The sequence below is a fragment of the Oratosquilla oratoria genome, chromosome 38 (genome assembly GCF_046742065.1).
Source record: "Oratosquilla oratoria isolate Oo_2021 chromosome 38, ASM4674206v1, whole genome shotgun sequence".
Lineage (NCBI taxonomy): Eukaryota > Metazoa > Arthropoda > Malacostraca > Stomatopoda > Squillidae > Oratosquilla > Oratosquilla oratoria.
The window spans coordinates 17,155,110-17,176,177 of record NC_134814.1 but is presented as its reverse complement, the minus strand read 5'-3'; the positions used below and the strand labels follow the sequence as shown (position 1 = coordinate 17,176,177).

At 39.7% G+C, this 21,068-nt stretch overlaps 1 protein-coding gene across 2 annotated transcripts; it reads left to right on the top strand.

Moving 5' to 3' along the window:
• The first annotated feature begins 623 nt into the window (after positions 1-623).
• Positions 624-10,514, top strand: LOC143019743 (uncharacterized). 2 transcript variants are annotated; one of them, XM_076175715.1, is made up of 3 exons: positions 624-766; positions 7,886-8,699; positions 8,967-10,514. In XM_076175715.1, the coding sequence occupies exons 2-3, from the start codon at positions 7,900-7,902 to the stop codon at positions 9,418-9,420; spliced, it is 1,254 nt and encodes a 417-aa protein (XP_076031830.1). In that variant the 5' UTR covers positions 624-766; positions 7,886-7,899; the 3' UTR covers positions 9,421-10,514. The 2 variants fall into 2 exon arrangements, with proteins under 2 accessions (XP_076031830.1, XP_076031828.1); XM_076175713.1 differs by lacking the exon at positions 624-766 and adding an exon at positions 4,529-4,708.
• The last annotated feature ends 10,554 nt before the right edge of the window (positions 10,515-21,068 follow it).

Here is a 21,068-nt window from a genome sequence, read left to right as displayed (position 1 = left end):
TCTATATGTCATAGTGACAATATATATATATATATATATATATATATATATATATATATATATATATATATATATATATATATATATACATATATATAAATATATATATATATATATATATATATATATATATATGTGTGTGTGTGTGTGTGTGTGTGTGTGTGTGTGTGTGTGTGTGTGTGTGAAGTATGCCATTAATAATGCATGCGTTGTTAAAATCAACAGCTGAGATAGCATTATTCTGTTTATAGAATTTATTTTCTATGTTACGCACCAATGTGCGGTCGTCTGGATGCAGATTTCTGAGTAGCGTACTGAAGTCCATGGTATTTTCCTCTAGACGTCTTTCGGTCTTACCTGTACGAGCATGGACCAGCACTTAAGAGGCACCATATGGAAGGCACCACCACCATCATTGAAAGAAATAACGACACCAGAAGACTTAAGATGACAGAAGCGGTGCTAATTTACAATAAAAAAACAGCTATCAATATCCAGCAGCAGCAGCCTGAAAACGTCGTTACCAACCAGAAGACAGAGGATGCATCCCGCGCGCTGATTGGTGGGCGGACGTTTCAGCTCTCCGCCGATATATACCATCATACGAACAAACAGAATCAACACAGCGCTCACAAAAGTAGGACGTCTCTCCGCTTCAGCTCACCGCCAATCGCCCCTAGCATCGCCCCAAGTATCGCTACACTCTTGCTGACGCTAAAACCAATCAACAAATAACGACAATAATAGCAACGCTTCTTCAGTCTCCGTAAGTAGTGAAAACTCTCTGGGTAAACACAGACATAAAAGTGCTTAATATCCATTGATACTCAGTGATGTGATTTATTTACACAAACATTTCCGAAATAACGTATTCGATCTCTGTTTTCAGAGACGTGCTTTCGTAGAAAAGAGAAAGAACACAAACATTTAGCTGTACCTGCATCTAGGTCACAGCTAACACATAAGACACTAGTAACAAGCTTTTGATTTGACTAAGTCAATACACAACTACACTGCCCGCCTTCTGTACCTTCTTCTCTTAGCGCCTAACGAAAGTTCGTGTCAATACCGTCTTCTCCGAAGGTGCTTCTTCTCTTTCTTTCTTTTTCCTTTTCTGGCGTGTCTGATCCTCGTCTACGGGTTACCGTCAAAGCGCCCTCATCATGAGAACTAACTTTCAAGTGCTTTTTGTCAGAGGTGACTCATGCCCGGATGGCGTCTCGCTCATTGACGTCCATGCACGTGGGCAGGATGGTCCTTGACTCGCTCGGAGATAAGGGCACCATTCTGCGTGATTTAAAGGAGAAGAATATGGATGTTGACTTTGTCGACGCCTTCCGGCCTCCGGCCTCTGACATCGTCAGAATCTCTCTAAAATCTAGGTCCGACCTTGAGAAGGTTCTTAAGGTAGGGCTCAAGATAAGTTTCATGTTTTTGCCCCCATCAGAAATCAGAGAGGTAAAGGAGCCCAAGGTCAGGCAATGCCTGATATGCTACTCTTTAAAGCACATATCCCGTTCCTGTCCTCAACCCAAGCTCACTAGGTGCTCGAAGTGTGCTTCCGATGGACATCGCTATAGGGAATGCGAAGCTGCGAGACTCAAGTGCCATCTCCAACTCCTGCCCGGAAAGGAGAAAGAAAGGCAGCTGACACTACGCAGCCCGGACAACCGTTGGCGAGGTCAGCTCCCAACACCCGCTCCCTGCCTGCGCAACCCTCTAATGCTCTGCCTCAAACCAAGACCTCCTCCTCTTCCCCATCCCAAGGCAAAATCCCTCAACCCCCCACCCCCAAACCCAGAACCCAACCAGGTGTAAAGAGGAGGGCTAGCTCCCCTGGGTGATCCAGCCCCCCGACTCTCTCCCCAAGATTCAAGGTCGGGGTCTTGCTTTGTACTCGGGCGTCTGTATTCTATCCAGGATGTCCCTTCAGGCAACTATACTTGATTAATTTCACTACAAACAGATACTCGCGATCAAGTTGAGCACCATTCGCGGTCCCATCCTCCTGTGTACCCTCTACCCCCCTCCCCCGTATCCCCTTCCTCCCCTTTGTTGACATTACCAAGGTGATGTCATATAAAGTCCCAACCTTCTTCATTGGCGACTTCAACTGCAGACATGCTGCCTGGAGTCCTGGAACGCACAGCAGCAGCTCAGTGAGTCGGCAACTGCATTATCTCACCATACGTCACCGGCTGAAGTTCCTAGGTCCGGACTTTCCCACATTCATAGGTCATGGATTGCAGGTGTAAGCCCGACCTGGTGTCCTCCAACAGCCGAGCTTTCTTCCTCAACTCTACTATCTCACCCGGTGCCCCCACCCTCTCAGACCACATACCTTTAATCCTTCGCATCTCCACCTCACCCATCCTTTTTCTCAGTGAGCCTCGGTTACGCTACAGTCAGGCGTTTTATATATATATATATATATATATATATATATATATATATATATATATATATATATATATATATATATATATATATTATGATTTCTTTAATCTCGTCCAAATTTGTTCAGATATTAAATATTTCGTTTATAAAAACAGGTGCAAGTATGTTATTCATCCCTCCACATATGTGCATCTATCTTATTCAAAGAGGCATTAGACAGAGTATAAGAATAAACAAGTAATTGACAATTTTAGTCACTGTCAGATGCTGCAAACCTGCAACAAGTGTAGATACTGTATATGGGCCAGTATGGCTATTGGCTGGCTACCTTACAAAATTTACCTTTTATCTTAGCATACTCTTCAAAGATTAAACACTCCAATTTCCCATAATGACCCTGGACGTTGCCTAAACACAGATCCGCCACTTAGACAATGGAAAAGGGGTTAACATAGTAATGGGGGGAAACTGCTATACTCCCCGCCACTCATCAAGGCTCAGAGTTTACTTTCTACCTGACTTTTTGCTCGCTAGCCCTTAACATTAACCTACAATCATACATAAGTCCTTGAGATACAAAAAAAAAAAAAACGTGCTTTAAAAAAAAATTGCAAACAAAAAAACACCAAAAAATATGGATATTTTCGTTTTTTACATATTTTGTTTTAAGATAACTCAGCAAGGAAAAGAACCATATTACCATAATTTTTCTATGTTAGAATATCAAATAAATCAGTATACCCCTCACTTAAGGTTTTCTATGGTGTTAGGGCACTTCTATTTTCTGTGGTTTCTTGTTTTGATGCATTTTATTTATTTTACAATGTACAGTTGCCCCCACTTAGTTTTGGCACAGTTTTAAAAATGTTTCGGACAAGAATAGCAACTCACCCAGTATTCTTTTTTTTTTTATTACATTTTTGTGTCTGTTCATATACATTTTTTTTTCTAAATAGTAACTACCTTAACAAATGTGACAAACAGCGAAATACTCAAAATGGTGTGGCAGACGACACATTTTTCTCGACTTAATAATGACATCTATCACTCTTATTTGACAAGTAATACGATTGATATACGTTGCAGAGGAGAGAGAGAGAGAACACAGGAATCCGTTCATGTAGTGGTCGATGGTAGACTAACAACCAGCTTCAAGCTGTGAGTGGTGTTGAGTGCAGTGACAAACTAACCAAAACTAACTCGTATACTTATAAGTTATGTTATAACCCTATTATTAAATAAATTATTTTCATCTATTTATTCAGCAGAGGGCTTGGGATCCAATTATGTTATGCATGATTGTAGGTTAAAGCTAAGGGATAGTGAGCAAAAAGTCAGGTAGAAAGTAAGCTCTGAGCCTTAATGGGTGGCAGGGAGTACAACATTCCCCCCCCCCCCATTACTATGTTGACCCCTTTTCCACTGTCCAAGTGGCGGATCTGTGTTTAGGCAACGTACAGGGTCACTATGAGAAATTGGAGTGATTAATCTTTGAAGAATATGCCAAGATAAAAGGTAAATTTTGTAAGCTAGCAAGCCAATAGCCATACTGGCCCATATACAGTATCTGCACTTGTTGCAGGTTTGCAGCATCTGACAGTGACTAAAATGGTCAGTTACTTGTTTATTCTTATACTCTGTCTAATGCCTTTTTGAATAAGATAGATGCACATATGTGGAGGGAGGAATAACATACTTGCACCTGTTTTTATATACTAAATATTTAATATCTGAACAAATTTGGACGAGATTAAAAAAATCATAAAAACAAGTTTTTTTTTCTTTAAAACGCGATTAAAAAAACGTTTTTTTTTTCTATAGTCGTGAGTGTGTTTTTGAAACCTTCCCATTTTTTTTTTTATAAAAAAAACTCTTAATATTTTTTTTCATCACAGTTAAATAACATAATTGGATCACAAGCCCTCTGCTGAATAAATAAATGAAAATAATTGATTTAATGATAGAGCTATAACATAACTTATAAGTATTCGAGTTAGTTTTGGTTGTGAAATATTCCCTTGCATTTCAAGAAAATAATTGATAAGCAAGAGTTAGGACTTCATACCAACTTGATGGATTCCATTTTCACCGTTTTTTTTTTTGTTTTTGTTTTTTTTAAGCAGATGAAAAATGAATAGACATGCACATGACTTCCTTGGTATAATCTGGGTTGGCATTGTAACTGTTGGCAACCATTTACAGGCACTGATAACACAACATCGAGGCTAGGCCTGAACTTAATAACAGAGTGGTACGATACTCAGGTATAATCAGTCAGGAGATCTTCACATTAAGGATTCTTCTTTTCCAAGTAATTGAGAGTTAAATTTTGTGTCCTATGTTGCTGTGATCTTTACGCGTTTTTCTTTAAAATAGTTGAGAAAAAAGATGCCAAATGCAAGTCTCCGTTTTTATTAAACTATATTATCTATTTACTTATTTATCTACTGTTTAATTGACTGACTGATTGATTTGTTTATTTGTTGATTTATTTTTTGTGTTTCTGTTTATTTGTTCATTTATTGATTTATTAGATTTCCAAATGTGGTGAATGAACACAGGGGATCGGTTTTTTATCCTATTTATCTATTGGGGTATTGGCTGCATGTTATTGTGGCAGAGTAGCATGCAGTTGATACTTTAGGGTCTATATGAGGCGCCCCTACGGACCAGAGCCACACATCATTTTGTCTGTGATAGAGGAAAACTCTGTACATAGAGAAATTATGACACTTTTATACTACGACTGTCCCTCCGTTATGCTGTCCCCCAATCCCTTCTTACTGTCCTGTACCATTTCTCTGAATATTCATTTCCTTTTTTCGCCTACCTACCCTATGGTGGGGGCAAAAGAATACTGCTACCAAGTATTTCCACTTGAGTCGTAAAAGGCGACAAAAAAGCCGGGGGATGGGATTAGGAGTCCTACTACCTGTAGCCCCATAAGGGGATATTACTAAAACAGAAAGTGAAGGCATATGAGGTTCTGGGAGCTTTCCAACCAGTACCCTAAGGTTTGAGTCTTTTAATGTGCGTGGATGTGGTACAGATGAGAGTAAAAGGGAAGAGATAGGCAGTATGTTTGTGAGAAGAAAGATGGATGTACTGGCTTTGAGTGAAACTAAAATAAAAGGAAAGGGCAACTGTGAGTTTGGGAGTGTAGCTGGGAGGTACTCAGGAGTGAAGAGGGGACGAGGGAGAGAAGGGGTGGCTATACTACTAAGTGAAGAGATAAGTAAGCGGGTAGTGGAGTGGAAGGAGGTGTCATCAAGGTTGATGTGGATGAAGGTGAAGCTGGGAAAGGAGATGTGGGTTTTTGTAAGTGCGTATGGGCCTGGTAGTGAAAAGAGCGTAGAGGAAAGGGAGGCTTTTTGGGTAGATATAAATGAGTGCATAGAAGGATTAGGAAGAAATGTCAATGTAGTTGTATTGGGAGACCTAAATGCTAGGGTAGGAAATGAACAAATTGACAGAGTGATTGGGAAGTATGGAGTTCCAGGTAAAAATCGTAGTGGAGAATTGATGGTGGAGATATGTCTTGAAAGAGAGTTGATGATAGCAAATACAGTGTTTAAGAAGAAAGTCAAGCATAAGTACACATGGGAGAGGGTGGTGGATGGAAGGGTGGCAGATAGAGCGTTAATGGACTATATAGTGGTGACCAGGAGTATGGTAGGAAGAGTTAAGGATGTACATAATCTAAGGGGAGAGTGGGGTAATATCAGATCATTTCCTGTTGGAAGGTAAATTGAGAGTGGAGAAAGAGGAAAAGTGCAGAAGGTAGGGAGGTACTTAGAGTGAACTACTTAAATGAAGAAAAAAAAAGGAGAATGAGTATAAGAAGAAGTTGAGAGAGGAGTGGGAGAGAGTAAAGGATAGAGTAGAACTAGGAGTGGAGGAGGAATGGGGATGGTTCAATGAGGGAGTCATAAGGTGTACAAAGATGGTGTGTGGAACAAGGAGGGCAGGAGGAAATAGAAGGAAGGGTAGTGAGTGGTGGGATGAGGAAGCAAAGAACGGTGTAGTAGAGAAGAAGCAAGCATTCATAGATTGGCTACAAATTAGGACGAGGGAATCGTATGAGAGGTACAAAGTAAAGAGAAAGGAAGTTAAGCATAAGAAAAAAGGAAGCAAAGAGGAGAGCAGGTGTAAAATGGGAAAAGAGTATGACAGAAATTTTTTAAAGTAATAAAAAGATGTTTTGGAAGGAAATTAAAAGAGGAAGAGGAGGCGAAGCAAGTAGAGAAGAAAAGGTAAAAGGTGCAGATGGAGAGATGATAATGGAAGAGAAAGCAGTGAGAGGAAGGTAGGCAGAGTATTTTAGGGAGTTGCTAAATGTGAAGGAGGATAGGGAGGGAAAGGTAGTTGCAGTTGGAAGCGCTAAGAAAATGAAAATGATGAGTGAGGGAAATGGAGGAGAAATAGGGAAGGATGAAATGAAAGCAGCTGTTAAGATGATGAGAGCAGGTAAGGCACCTGGGTTGGATGGATGCCATGCAGAATGTCTGAAGAAAGGTGGTACAGTTATGGTGGACTGGCTAGTGAGGTTATTTAATGTTTGTTTAAGAGTGCCTGTATAGTTCCGCTTTACAAAGGAAAGGGGGACAAGTGTGAATGTAGTAGTTACAGAGGGATCATCTTGTTGAGTGTAGTTGGGAAGGATTATGGTGGTGGGGGTGGAATATATAAGAAATGAAATGGGTGGGAGTGATTTATATGCCTTTTTCTTTTTTGCTACCCCCCGTGTAAGGGGGAAAAAGCCTTTGGTATATGTATGTACTATTTCTCACATCCGATCTAGTTATGGACCAAAAGGTCTCCTGTCGGCATGTTCTTCCTTTGTAATCCTTTCTCCTCCATGTTGATGTCTTTATGCAATCACATTTGCTGTTCGTGGTTTCATCCCTATTCCTTACTGTTTACGTCTTATGTCTGTAGTCCTCTCCTTAGTTTAGTTCTGTCAGTGGGTCGTTTTCTTCTTTTCTCTCTCTCTCTTTGTGTTCCTCTTTTTCATAACTTGATTTTTTCTCTCTTCTGTCATGGTCAATTACATTTAGTGTACGAGGTTCTGCAAGATTATTCATATCACATCTGTCCAAAATCCTTATATTCTCTCATGCCATATTTCCCTCTCTGCTCTTAGGTCATTGACTGGAGTTCAGGTTGAGAGAAGCCTATACTCAAAGGGTTTCGTTGCACCTCATATATTTCATTCTGCTTGTACCCAGACCTTTGTTATAAGTATCATATTATTTTCTGTCCTTAGTCATACTTTTGAGTTGATTATACAATTGTAATTAATTCCTTCTATGTATATTTTTAGGCACACCCCATCTTGTGTATTTCTCTCTTTTTTTCTCTCCTTCTTTCTTGCAGTATCGCCGCCATCAAAGGACGGATATGAAGATCTGAGTAACAAAGTCCTTCCTAAGGGCCTCGTCACAGCAATCCCATCTAGTGTATTCACCTCTCTCTTTTTCTCTTCCAGTGTCGCCGCCATCAATGGACGGACATGACACCCTGGGTGAGAAAGTCCTTACTAAGGACCTCGTTGCAGCGTGTCTGGAAGCCGACAAGGGAAAGGACGTCGTCCTGAAATCCTTCGAAGTCAAGAACTTCACGGCCGCAGGAGATGGTATTACGAGTCACGTGACCGGAGTCCTCGTGGACTACCAAATTGACGGACGTGACCACCAGGTCAGCTACGTGGCCAAAATAAACAAACCAAGTGAACACACGGACACGGTCCATCTGTTGAAAGAATATTTCGAAAAGGAACAAGGATTCTACACGGAGATCGTTCCTGTTCTAAACGAAGAGCTCCGGAGAGCTGGACTTCGTTCTCTCAACATCCCACGTTGCCTGTTTGTTCAGTCCAAGAAGGGAGAAGAGGTTATCTTCTTAGAGGACCTCCGAGAACGAGGCTTTAAGAAGCGCGACTGCAGACAAGGTCTAGACGAAGCCCACTGTAATCTTGTCTTTGGAGAACTTGCAAGACTTCATGCAGCTTCAGTACTTCTTCAGGAAAAGTCCAAAGTGGATTTGTTGGAGTCTTATCCCTACTTGTTCGATTGTTATGAAAAAGAGGATTTCCCCTATGAAAGTTATCATGATATACTCGGAGGGGTTATCGGTGGCATAGGTGAGGCCACCCAAAACATAGAAGGTTATGAAAAGGCATCTCACTACATAAGAGAAGTGCTGAAACCTCAGTGCATTAGTTTATATAGAGAAGGTATTCAGAACACATCTATCAAGACATTAGTACATACTGACAGCTGGGCCAACAATTTCCTTTTCAGGTATGTATAAAGGTGATTAAAATACTGTGTGTTACTACACTGCTTCTGACCCAGGGCAGTGGGTGAGTGACAGGGTTCACCCTTCATCCAGTAGAAGTTAAGGCGAGAGGGAAACGAGGGTGGTGGATGGGAGTAGAATAAGTGTGTATCTATTGGTTTGGCTACCTTATTGGTATATAGATAGATAGATAATTAAGGGGACAACATGGCATATATGAGGTGAAGTGAGACGTGCTTCAAATGACAGACAACCAATTCATCTTTCAGGTACAACGAAGCTGGAGTTCCAGAAGAAGTGGTCATCATTGACTTCCAGTTTGTGAGGAGGTCATCCCCAACGGTCGACATCGTATGTGTGTTGTGTACGAGTACTGAAGGGGACTTTCGTCACACGCACAGGTCGAAGATCCTTCGGGAATACTACGAGGTCTTTAAGGGAGTACTCCAGGCCGGAGGGCTGGAACCAGACTTTACGGTCGACGATCTGGAGAAGGACTACGAGAGTCGAAAAGTCTTTGGGTTTCTGCTCGGTATCTTCTACAGCGTTGCCGTTCTTCGACAAGATGGTAAAGGTTTCCACATGGATGACCTTGGTGACGAAAACGTCGAAGGGGTCATCCAAAAGAACCAAGAAGAGGCCGGTGGTATGCTGGATGACCCTGTTATCAGGGATCGCATTGTTTCCATCTTGGAAGACATTGTATCGTCGGGAATTGTATGAAATGTGTTGGTGTAACTGGAAATAGGAGAGGGATACACTTTATTTTTATTATTTGGGTGACTCCTGTGAAAGTCCTCCAGTATTTCAATTATTGAATTGTGGTTGGATTTATTTAGAACATAAGAATGAAGGAGACTGCAAGAGACCATTAGGCCTACACAAAGGATTACAAAGGCGGAGCATGCCGACAGGAGACCTTTTGATCCATATCTAGGTCGGATGCGAAAAAAAAATCATATTAATAATAAAACAATAAATAAAAACTATAATAATGTGAATAACAAATAAAATACATAAATAAATGCATAGGTATAGTTAAATAATAAACAAACAGGTAAATAGTAAATAATAATAAATTGACATATAACTAATAATAAATGAAAATCAGACAGACAAATGATAACAAAACAAAAACAAATAATATAAGATAAGTTATAATCATTACAGCATCTTACTTAGGTATTTATCTAACTGATTCTTAAAGCTTCGAACTGAACTACATTGCACTACCTGTGCAGGAAGTTTATTCCATTCATTTACTACACGGTTGGCAAAGTTGTTTCTACCTACTTCTAAATTGAATCTATTTCCGGATAGTTTGAGACCATTGTTTCTTGTCTGATTCTCATTCAATGTGAAAATTTGGTCACCTCTGAGTCTACGCTTTTTTAGGGAAAACAGATTCATGTGTTTTAGTCGATTTTCGTATGATTTATTTTTGATATTTGGAATCAGTTTTGTGGCTCGCCGTTGTACTTTTTCCAGTCTGTCAATGTCTTTAATGAGATTCGGTGACCATACAGAAACAGCATATTCCAAATGTGGACGAACTAACGATTTATATAGCTTGTTAATGAGTGATAGACTTTTGAAATCAAAAGATCGCGCAATCAGTCCCAGAATCTTATTTGCTTTCTCAGAGGCTGAAAAACACTGCTTGGATGATTTGAGGTCGTTACTGATAATTACGCCGAGATCTTTTTCACTATCCACTTTTGTTAACGAATTACCAAATAACTTGTAATCGTACTTACTGTTATTTTTACCTATGTGCATTACCTTGCATTTACTTGTGTTAAATTTCATTAGCCACTTTTCAGACCATTGCTGTAATTTATCTAAATCTACTTGAATATCTAATTGGTTTGAGTGATCATTTGCCACTCCGCACAGTTTTGTATCATCAGCAAATTTGGAAACAGTAGATTTTAGTCCATGGTCTATATCATTTATATATACTATGAATAGAAGTGGCCCAAGAACGGAACCCTGAGGAACTCCACTTGCAACACTTTTCCATCCAGAAGTTTTTCCATTTAAAACAACTCTCTGTTTTCGACCATTCAACCAATTACTAGTCCAACCTAATAGGCTACCACTTATTCCATGCAAAGCTAATTTAGTAAGTAGTCTTTCGTGTGGGACGGTATCAAAAGCTTTTGCAAAGTCTAGATATACTAAATCTATATTGTTTCTTTTGTCATAATTCGAGATAACTGTCTTGTAGAATTCGAGTAAGTTAGTTACGCAAGAACGTTTCCGTCTGAAACCATGCTGGCTATCATTTATCAAACGGTTACTTTCTAAATGATGTTCGATAGCATCTCTGATGATAGTTTCCATTATTTTTCCTACGATTGAAGTCAAACTTATAGGCCTATAGTTATTTGGTTTCTTTTTGTCACCTTTTTTGAATATGGGAGTAACGTTAGCTAGCTTCCATTCTCTTGGGACATCTCCGGATATGATGAATTTCTTGAAAATAATTTCTAATGGAACAACAATCTCATTTTTCATTTCCTTTAAGATTCTTGGATGCCAACCGTCAGGCCCTGGTGTTTTATTAACTTTGAGTTTATCTATACACCTTTTAATTTTTTCTTTTGTTATATTTACCGTAGTAAGTTTACCCCAGACTTTTCACAGGTTTCAGTTTGGAATTCACTTTGAGGTGTTTCGTTTACGAATACCGAGCTAAAATAATTGTTTAAGATATTACACATTCCTTCATTTGAATATTCAAGTTGACCGTCAGCAGATAATAGTGGACCAATGTGATTCCTAACAACCTTTTTATCTCTAATGTAACTATAGAATTCTTTGGGATTCTCTTTGGATTTATCAGCGATGTTCATTTCGTACTGTCGTTTTCTTTTCCTTATTGTCTCTGTATTGATACATAATTTTCATAGTCATTAGATGCACCCGAGCACTTATATTTATTATAAGCCTGTCTCTTTTTAGCAATACTTTTTTCAGTTTCTTTGTCGAGCCACTAGTCCATTACCACTTATCATCCACATCCATAAAATTATCTCTAACTTTTTCTTAAAACAACAAATAATCTCATCCCATTCATTAACCATGCTATTGGTAAACTAGTTCTTGTCTTTTTCTTCTTAAATCTAAATTTGTTAAATTCATTTGCAATCTACGTAAAAATGTGTGACAATGTTAAAGAAATTGACTAAAGAGGACACTGAACAGTGAGCTTCCATATCACTGCCTAACCATTGTTTAACATATTAACAACAATGACATCTAAAGATGGTCTTGTTGATAGTTAACCTAACCTAATATTGACCTGACCAAACCACACCCTAACCTACTCAACCTAACATAATCTAAATATAGACTATAGTGTAGCTGTTTTAATGAAATGCAAAATTGTATCAGAAGCATGCAATATCAAATATTTATATCATAATGTAATAATCAGATTTTTTAACTGATTATGTAGTTTGTACTTGCTGGCCGAAACGGTCTATCCTGCTTGCAAAGTTGTGGCGGAAATATCCGTAATGAAAAAACGTCCATGGACGAAATGTACTTACTCAAACGTTGATGGACAAAAAGTACGAAATGTCCGTACTGTAACGACCACGGACAAAATGTCCGTGCTGAAACGACCATGATCGAAATGTCTGAATTGAAACGTCCATTGACGAAATGTCCGGGGTAAACGTACATGGACGAAATGTCTGTGGTAACCGTACATGGACGAAAATGTCCGTTGTCTATGGAAAAAATTCCCATGGACAACATATCCGTTGAGAAATGACCGAGGGCGAGAAATGTACTCACTTATAACATAAATCCTTCAATTTCGCCATGAACAGTAGTTTTTTTTCTTCGGTTGATAACGATTATTCTTTTCAATCTGAATGACTAACGGCCTACAGGGATCATCCCTTTCTTCTCTCGTGTTCTCTCAGTTCTCAAAATAGGGGGCGCCCCCCTCAAGGGAGGCGTGACGGGGGATACAAGAGGAGGGAGCATAAAGTCATCTGTTCAAAAAGCCACTTTTTAATAAGAACAATGGATTCATCTCAAGAAATAAGTATCTGCCGTTACATACGTGCAAAATATAACTCTATCAGTAACTCCAATCCGTTTTCTACCAACATGTAAATAGAAAGTAATATGCAAAGTAGACCACTTGGAAAAAGAAATTTACGAAGCAGAGCGCTTTCGTATATTACATCTTCAGTGCAAAAAGAAAACAGATCAAATAGAAAAATGCGAAATGTGTTGCATGAAACAGACACCATGAGAAAGAGAGAGGTGTTGTTGTTGTTGTTTTGCTCACTAACTCAAAACTTGTTTTAGCTCGGGACAGTGACATCCCCTTCTTAATAGCAATCTCAAGAAAAATGATGATACGTAATAGTATGTAAAGAAAATAAATAGAGATAATAGATAAAATGAAATAGAATAGACGAATAAAATAGAATTAAGGCAAAAGAAAACAGATCAAATAGATAGATAAATAGAATAGATAAACAAATCCACAGTGGCTCCAAGTGTCTCTCTCTATATGTCTATAGTACTACTTTTTTTCTTGTCTGTTGCAGCCACCTATGAAATCGGACGCCGCCATAGGCTCTCGCCGCCTTCAAGGCCATAAACGCAGCTTGGAGACCGTGTCTTACACGTGACCTTGTTTACAATGAGAGGAAGACAAGGTTCTTTGTCTGACTAGAGTTGTGAACACTTCCATGCAGACATCATGAGGCCTTCTAACTGTATTCGTACATTATTGTGAATTTATTTGATTTCATCTTATTTTATTTTATCTTATTCCGATTTATTGTATCTTATGTTATTTCGTTGTACTTTATTCGATTTTACTTTTTTATTAATTTATTTATTTTTCTTTATTCCCACCTACAATTTATTCCAACGTCAACAGAAAGAAATAATTTATGGGATTGAGGTCAGGTGAGTGTGAAGCCCACCCCCACCTTCTCTCTCTCTCTCTCTCTCTCTCTCTCTCTCTCTCTCTCTCTCTCTCTCTCTCTCTCTCTCTCTCTCTCTCTCTCTCTTTCTCTTTCTCTTTCTCTCTCTCTCTTTCTCTCTCTCTCTCTCTCTCTCTCTCTCTCTCTCTCTCTCTCTCTCTCTCTCTCTCTCTCTCTCTCTCTCTCTCTCTCTCTCTCTGTGGACAATATTCTCTCAATATACTACTGTTGTACAACTTGTACAATCCCCGACTGGAACTATTTACTTCCAAATAGATTTTGGGGGGAAATATGTTATGTTCCGAAACAGCCACGTAAGGACCAATAGGTCTGTTGCAGTTTGTCCATGCAACATTGGCTGGGCTTAGTGCAACATGACATCCTATGCAGCCTTGGCATCCAAGGCCAGAAGTTGAACTCTCGCTGGCTTCCTTTGAGCTTGTTTACTTTTGACTTCAGAAAAGTTGTGTCATCTTTATTTTGTTTTATTGTTTGTTTGCTTGTTTGTCTTATTTGTTGCATTTTAATTTGAATATTAGTTTATTTGTTTCTTTGATTTGATTTTTTAATTGATTTATTTATTTCATGTAATTATTCTATTTATCATCTATTGATTTATTAATTCACCTATTTGTTTATATTTATCTATTGATTTATTAATTAACCTATTTGTTTATATTTATCTATTGATTTATTAATTCACCTATTTGTTTATATTTATCTATTCATCTATCTATTTCTATATGTACTTGTTTATGTATTTACTTGAATATTTTAGTTATATTTATTTATTTATTTACATACATACATATACCAAGGCTTTTCCCCCCCTTACAAGGGGGGTAGCCAAAAAGAAAAAGGCATAAAATCATTCCCACCCATTCCATCCCTGAATACACTCCACACCCCTCCACCCTCCCTCTTATCTTAGCACCTCCTGAATGACGGGTCATCCCTGCACCTTGTCCACTGCCCTGGGTCATAAGCAGTGTCGCAAGACACAGCACATCCACAGCAAGGTCGCTTCATTAAATCGGCGACCCCCCCCCTCTCCGTCCCCCCCATTGCATAAAATGAGAGGACGGGGAGAAATCCCTTCAGGCTGCGTCAAATTTTGCTCACACATACTACCTCACCCCCCATCCACCCGCCCATTCCACCTCATGCTATCACATCATCCATATACAACCATTCTCCATTCACCCCTGTCTTTTGTCCTCTCCCGTCCTTCCTCAACAGACATTTCCCTCTTCCCCAAAGCCCCCTTTACCCCATCCATCCACCTCATCCTAGGACGTCCCCTCATGTTCACTCCCTCCACATCTGCCTTCCACACCTCTTTTACTACTCTTTCTTCACTCATTCTTTCCATGTGTCCAAACCATCCTAATATTCTTTCATCAACCCTATTTCCCAGCTCCCTTTCCACCCCCGTTTTCCTCCTCACCTCCTCATTTCTCATTCTATCTAGCCTAGTAACCCCCATCATACTTCTCAGACACCTCATCTCAAACACATTCAAACTCCTTCTCTCTTCTTCTCTTATGTTCCATGTTTCTGCCCCATACAGTGTTGTTGGCACAATCACTCCTTCATACAATCTCCTCTTAGCATCCATTCCCAAATGTCTATTCCTCATTACACTCTTTAATCCACCAAGGCATTTACTCGCTTCTCTCAATCTACATGCTACCTCCACCTTCACTCCACCTTTTCCTGCCACATTTGCACCCAAGTATCTAAAACTATCCACTTCCTCCAGTCGCTCTCCCTTAATGCTCACTTCCAGATTACTGCCACTTTCACCCCTTGTACATCTCATCTCAAGGCATTTACTCGCTTCTCTCAATCTACATTCTACCTCCACTTGTTATTATTTCTTTATTTACTTATGTGATTATGTATTTACTTATTCATCTGCTTATTTACATTGAGAAAGAGGAGGAAGATATATTGTATATAGATTCTAGATGCATAGCCCACACTTTTGTAGTTACATTTTTTAGGGTTGGACAAGCGCTAGCAAAAAGATTATGTGGCAGAGACAAGCTTAGAGTTAAAAAAAAATCGCCAGGCGTTATATACCAGTTGTAGAATTTGAAATAATGCACATGGCTGGTTTAAAAAAAAAGTAAGAAATAAGTATAAAGTAAAATGGAATGAAATTTAATAAAATTAGTAAGAAGAAGAATGAATAAATAGATAAATAAATAGACGAATAAATAAATAGATACATAAATGAATAAACGAATAAATAAATATACAAAAGAAAAAAATATGTAAAACAAAATAAAATAAATCTAGAGATATTAATATCTTGGAAGGACTGGAAGAGCTCAATGTGGTAAGAAAAATAAATAAATAAACAGATAAATCTGCAGAAGGCAAAGCGGCAGCCATTCGTGGCGTCATACCATGAGCACGTGTCCGTGACGTCACACCATGGTCACGTGTCCGTGATGTCACATTTGGGATACGTGTAACGGCTCTGACGTCATACGGCCCAGAGGTGGTAACCAACGCTTCTATTCGGATCATGTTGAGAGAGAGAGAGAGAGAGAGGGGGGGATAGAGAGAGAGAGAGCACAGAAACAGAACCTCTTTGTCCGAGGAAGGGTATGAAATAATATGAAAAAAAAAATGGAAACGGAAATTAAGCCACTCGTTAACACATTAGAAATTGCATTTTTTTTATTCATTCATTGATTTATTTTAATTTATTTATTCACTACAGGTAAACCCGGTGTCATAAAAACAACAACAACAACTAAACGTCAAACGAGAGGACAAACCTGCTACGCCTGTTTTTTTGTGTTTGTTTTTCCTCAATTCTCAGGATTCGAACCCTAGCCAAATCATCACCCACATTGCCCAGTGGTTCTTTTTTCAGCCCTGCCATCCCAGCTCTCAACTTCAAGTTAACCTGATACTCCCCGTCACATTAGCTTACTGCTACTGAATTTTATTTTTAATTCATCGCAAAATACATACATATATATACCAAAGGCTTTTTCCCCCTTGCAAAGGAAGTAGCCGAAAACCAAAGGCATAAAATCCACTCCCACCCCTTCCATCCCCACATACTCCACTCCTTACATATATATGATGTATACTGTACATCATATATATGTATGACATGTGTACTATGTTTATCTACAAATATCTCTAACAGAATAATTTGGATTCATTCATGAGATTTCCATATCTTGGTGATTATTGATTTATTTAGATTCCACAATGTCCTGCGCGACATTCATCTCTCTGTAACTACTTCAGTTTGTAAATTGCTTGCCGCCATTAGGCGTAATAAATTCATCAAATCAATCCCTCACCCACCCCCCTCCCTCTCTCCCTCTTATCTTGGCTCCTCCCGGATGACAGGTCATCTCGCTGCATCTCGCCCACTGCCCTCGGACAGAAGGATCCTAAAATGGAAAGGAGAAAACAGGACAACTTTGAACAAACAGCTGATTTCCTGGGATATATATATATTTTTTTACAATCAGTACATTAATGAATAAAGTATAATTCAAAACGGAATAGTTAGTTTAATAATTCCCCCGTGATGCCTTTTTGGATACCCCAATACCCGGTTTCGACGTTCCCTGGCCGAGCTTGCTAGAGCGTCGCCACTTGCAGCGGAGGTTGAGGTGACGGCGGTTCGAACCCTGCCGCCAGCGTTTTGGACCAAGGGCACGGTTCATCATATTCCACGCTACAAAGTCCTCTGTAAGGGGAACCATTCTAGCCTCCTCAGAGGGGGAACTTGTGACGTAAATCCGAAAGTTCATTTTATACACGAATGTGAATAATCGTCATAATAAACACATGTTTACTAGCAACAGGTTTGTTGAAAGCATACTCGCGCGCGCGCGCGCGTGTGTGTGTGTGTGTATTCACCTTGGTCTTTGGATCACGTGCTGGACTCGTGATCGACAGCTATTTCCCTCCCGGAAGAGAGCTCAGAGCTCGTATGACCGATCTATGGGTAATGCTGTGACCTTACACGAACACGCACACCCAACTCCCCGCCCACGAGAGTTGGAGTAACGACTCGAAGCGCAGCGATACTGAAATTATTTCAGCCCTGGGCAGGATTCGAACCGGGACCGCCGTAGTGACAGTCGGGGACTCTACCAACCGCGCCACCGTGTGTGTGTGTGTGTGTCATTCAGACATTCAGAGCACTGGGCAGAAATCACATTGCGTCAACACCGGCTACGGCCATCGCAATGCTTTGTTTTAATTAGACAGTCGGATTCCCCTAGTCCGTGCCAGTTCTGAGTCGGTCGCTGAGCGCCAGCCGAAGCGTTACGGGGCGACGAGACCCCGCCCGCGTTAGCCTGCGAGTTCGGACGGCGGGCGGGCGGCAATAGGCCTCGCCCAGTCCAGACGGCGAGCCCGTGCCCGCTTCCCCCACAGGCCCGACTGTCCCGACCCTCAGAGCCAATCCTTTTCCCGAAGTTACGGATCTAACTTGCCGACTTCCCTTACCTACATTATTCTATCGACTAGAGGCTATTGACCTTGGAGACCTGCTGCGGATGTGGGTACGGGCTCCCCCGAAAATTTGACCCCTTCTCCCGCTGCTTCAGGGACCGGCAAAAGATCGCGGTAATCAGGATGCCGCAAGACCTGCGACTCTCTACGGGTGTGTGTGTGTGTGTGTGTGTGTGTGTGTGTGTGTGTGTGTGTGTGTGTGTGTGTGTGTGTGTGTGTGTGTGTGTGTGTGTGTGTGTGTGTGTGTGTGTGTGTGTATTCACTTGGTCTTTGGATCACGTGTTGGACTCGTGATCGACAGCTATTTCCGAGAGTCAGAGTAACGACCCGAGGCACAGCGATACCGAAATAAGTTCGGCCCTGGGCAGGATTCGAACTGGGTGCTGGGAGCATTTCTGCTTCCCAGTTCAGCGCTCTACCAGCTATGCCACCGAGTCGGTGTGTGTGTGTATATGTGTGTATGTGTGTGTGTGTGTGTGTGTGTGTGTGTGTGTGTGTGTGCGTGCGTGTGTGCGTCCTTGCGTGAGTGTGTGTGTGTGTGTGTGTGTGTGTGTGTGCGTGTGTGTGTGTGTGTGTGCGTCCTTGGAGGTGTATCTGTTGCGCATGCGCATAGCGTGGGAGAGTAGGGGCCGAACCTAAATATTCTGTCCATGCTTGTACCCAGCTATTAAACCCAAGGACAACATTCCAGAGTAGATTTTACAATCAAACAAACATAATACATAATTAGAAGAGAGCAAGTTGCTTTGCAGAAGATGCCATGGAAAATGTCTGCTACTTATTTGTTACAAATGAAAAATAAGAAATTGGTTGAATGATCAAGCCACAACACTGATTTCAAATATCAGAAAATGAATCATACGAAAATCGACTAAAACATATGAATCTGTTTTCCCTAAAAAGCGTAGACTCAGAGGTGACTTGATACATGTCTTATTCTAAAAGGAATTGACAACATCAAAAGTGACAAAATTTTCACACTGAATGAGAATCCGACAAGAAATAATGGTCTCAAACTGTCAGGAAATAGATTTAATTTGGAAGTGGGTAGAAACAACTTCGCCAACCGTGTAGTAAATGAATGGAGTAAACTTTCTGCAGAGGCAGTGCAATGTAGTTCAGTTCGAAGCTTTAAGATTCGTTTAGATAAACATCCTAGCAAGACGCTGTATTGACTGCCATTTATTTTATATTATTTGTATATTTGTTTGTTATTGTTTGTCTGTTTATTATTATTTGCTTGATTTTTATAATTAGTTGTCTGTCAATTTACTATTACTTACTATTTATCTGTTTATTATTTAACTACACATATGCATGTATTTGTTTTGATTATTATTATTCATATTATTATAAAAAAAAGATCTACCCTTATTACATTTTTCCACATCCGACCTAGTTATGGACCAAAAGTTCTCCTGTTGGCATGCTCCGCCTTTGTAATACCTTTGTAGAAAAAAATCTATAAAGGATGACGGCAAGGCGATGCAATGTTGCCTAAAATATTTATATTTTCTATCGAAAGGATTTTCAGGAAGAAGGCGAGGAGCCCACGCTGTGAGGCGCTGAGTAGCTTGGGCATGGAACTAACAGTCACTGCTGGGAATAGAGGAGTGCGGGATTCGAACCCACGTCTAAGGAAATGCAAGACCAGCATGCTTTCGATTGCGCCACCAACGTTGAGTTGTAAAGGATTTTTTTTTAATTAAGTCGGGATTTCAATCCTCTGAGATCAGCGGATGACATGACACTTCATAAGCTCCAAACGACTTGCAAGATATGCTAAGCGACTTGAACAAGGGAAGTCTCAAAATAGGTTTTAAGACGAACAAGAATAAAACCAAGGTGAATCGTGCTTGATAGTAAGAGTCTTGGAGAAATATATCCACATTCCGCCTCGATTTTAATTTAGTTTAGCTTTAATAAGCTTAGGTTTCGTTAGTCCTCATAAACTCATCTATCTACACCGTGTAGTTAATGAATGGAATAAACTTCCTGCACAGGTAGTGCAATGTAGTTCAGTTCGAAGCTTTAAGAATCATTTAGATAAACACCTAAGCAAGATGCTGTAATGATTATAATTTATTTTATATTATTTGTTTTGTTATCATTTGTCTGTCTGATTTTCATTTATTATTAGTTATATGTCAATTTATTATTTTTTACTATTTACCTGTTTGTTTATTATTTAACTATACCTATGCATTTATTTATGTATTTTATTTGTTATTTACATTATTATAGTTTTATTTACTATTTTATCATTATTATGATTTTTTCGCATCCGACCTAGATATGGACCAAAAGGTCTCCTGTCGGCATGCTCCGCCTTTGTAATCCTTTGTAATGAGAATTGATCGGATGCTCGTCCTCAGAGGAAAGGTGATACTCAAGAACGAGGGTTACGTTGATCGTTTCCTATTTCTTGCTTTCCTTCTTATACTTCGACGTCTCTCGTTGCGTTTTTTTTATGTTCGTTTTATGGCCTCTGAGTATAAGACCCATTTTTTAGTCAAATTGTGTTCACATGTGCGACGGTGCCACATTAGTCCTCATGTCGTCAAGAAATAAGGACTCTTTTGGGAATGGCGGTTACGATCATAACACATTGTGAAAAATCCCCTTGCACTATGAACCCTGGAGACAATACGGGTCAAGTTCACACTAAAGTATTTGACAAAAGAGTCCTTATGACCGAATGCCGTGATTTTTTTTTTTTACTCGAAAAAGACTCGACAATTTCAAGATTTTTTTTTTTTTAAGCAGAGTTATGACTTCATACCGACTTGATGGATTCAATTTCCACAGTTTTTTTTTTTTTTTTTTTGAAGCAGATGAAAAACGAATAGACATGCACACGACTTCCTTGGCATAATCTGGGTTGGCATTGCAACTGTTGGCAACCATTTA

What these genes read in the sequence shown, in the direction of transcription:
- LOC143019743 (XM_076175713.1), top strand. An exon ending in GCCAACAATTTCCTTTTCAG is followed by an intron (nt 8,700 to 8,966) that starts GTATGTATAAAG and finishes TTCATCTTTCAG; the next exon opens with GTACAACGAAGCTGGAGTTC.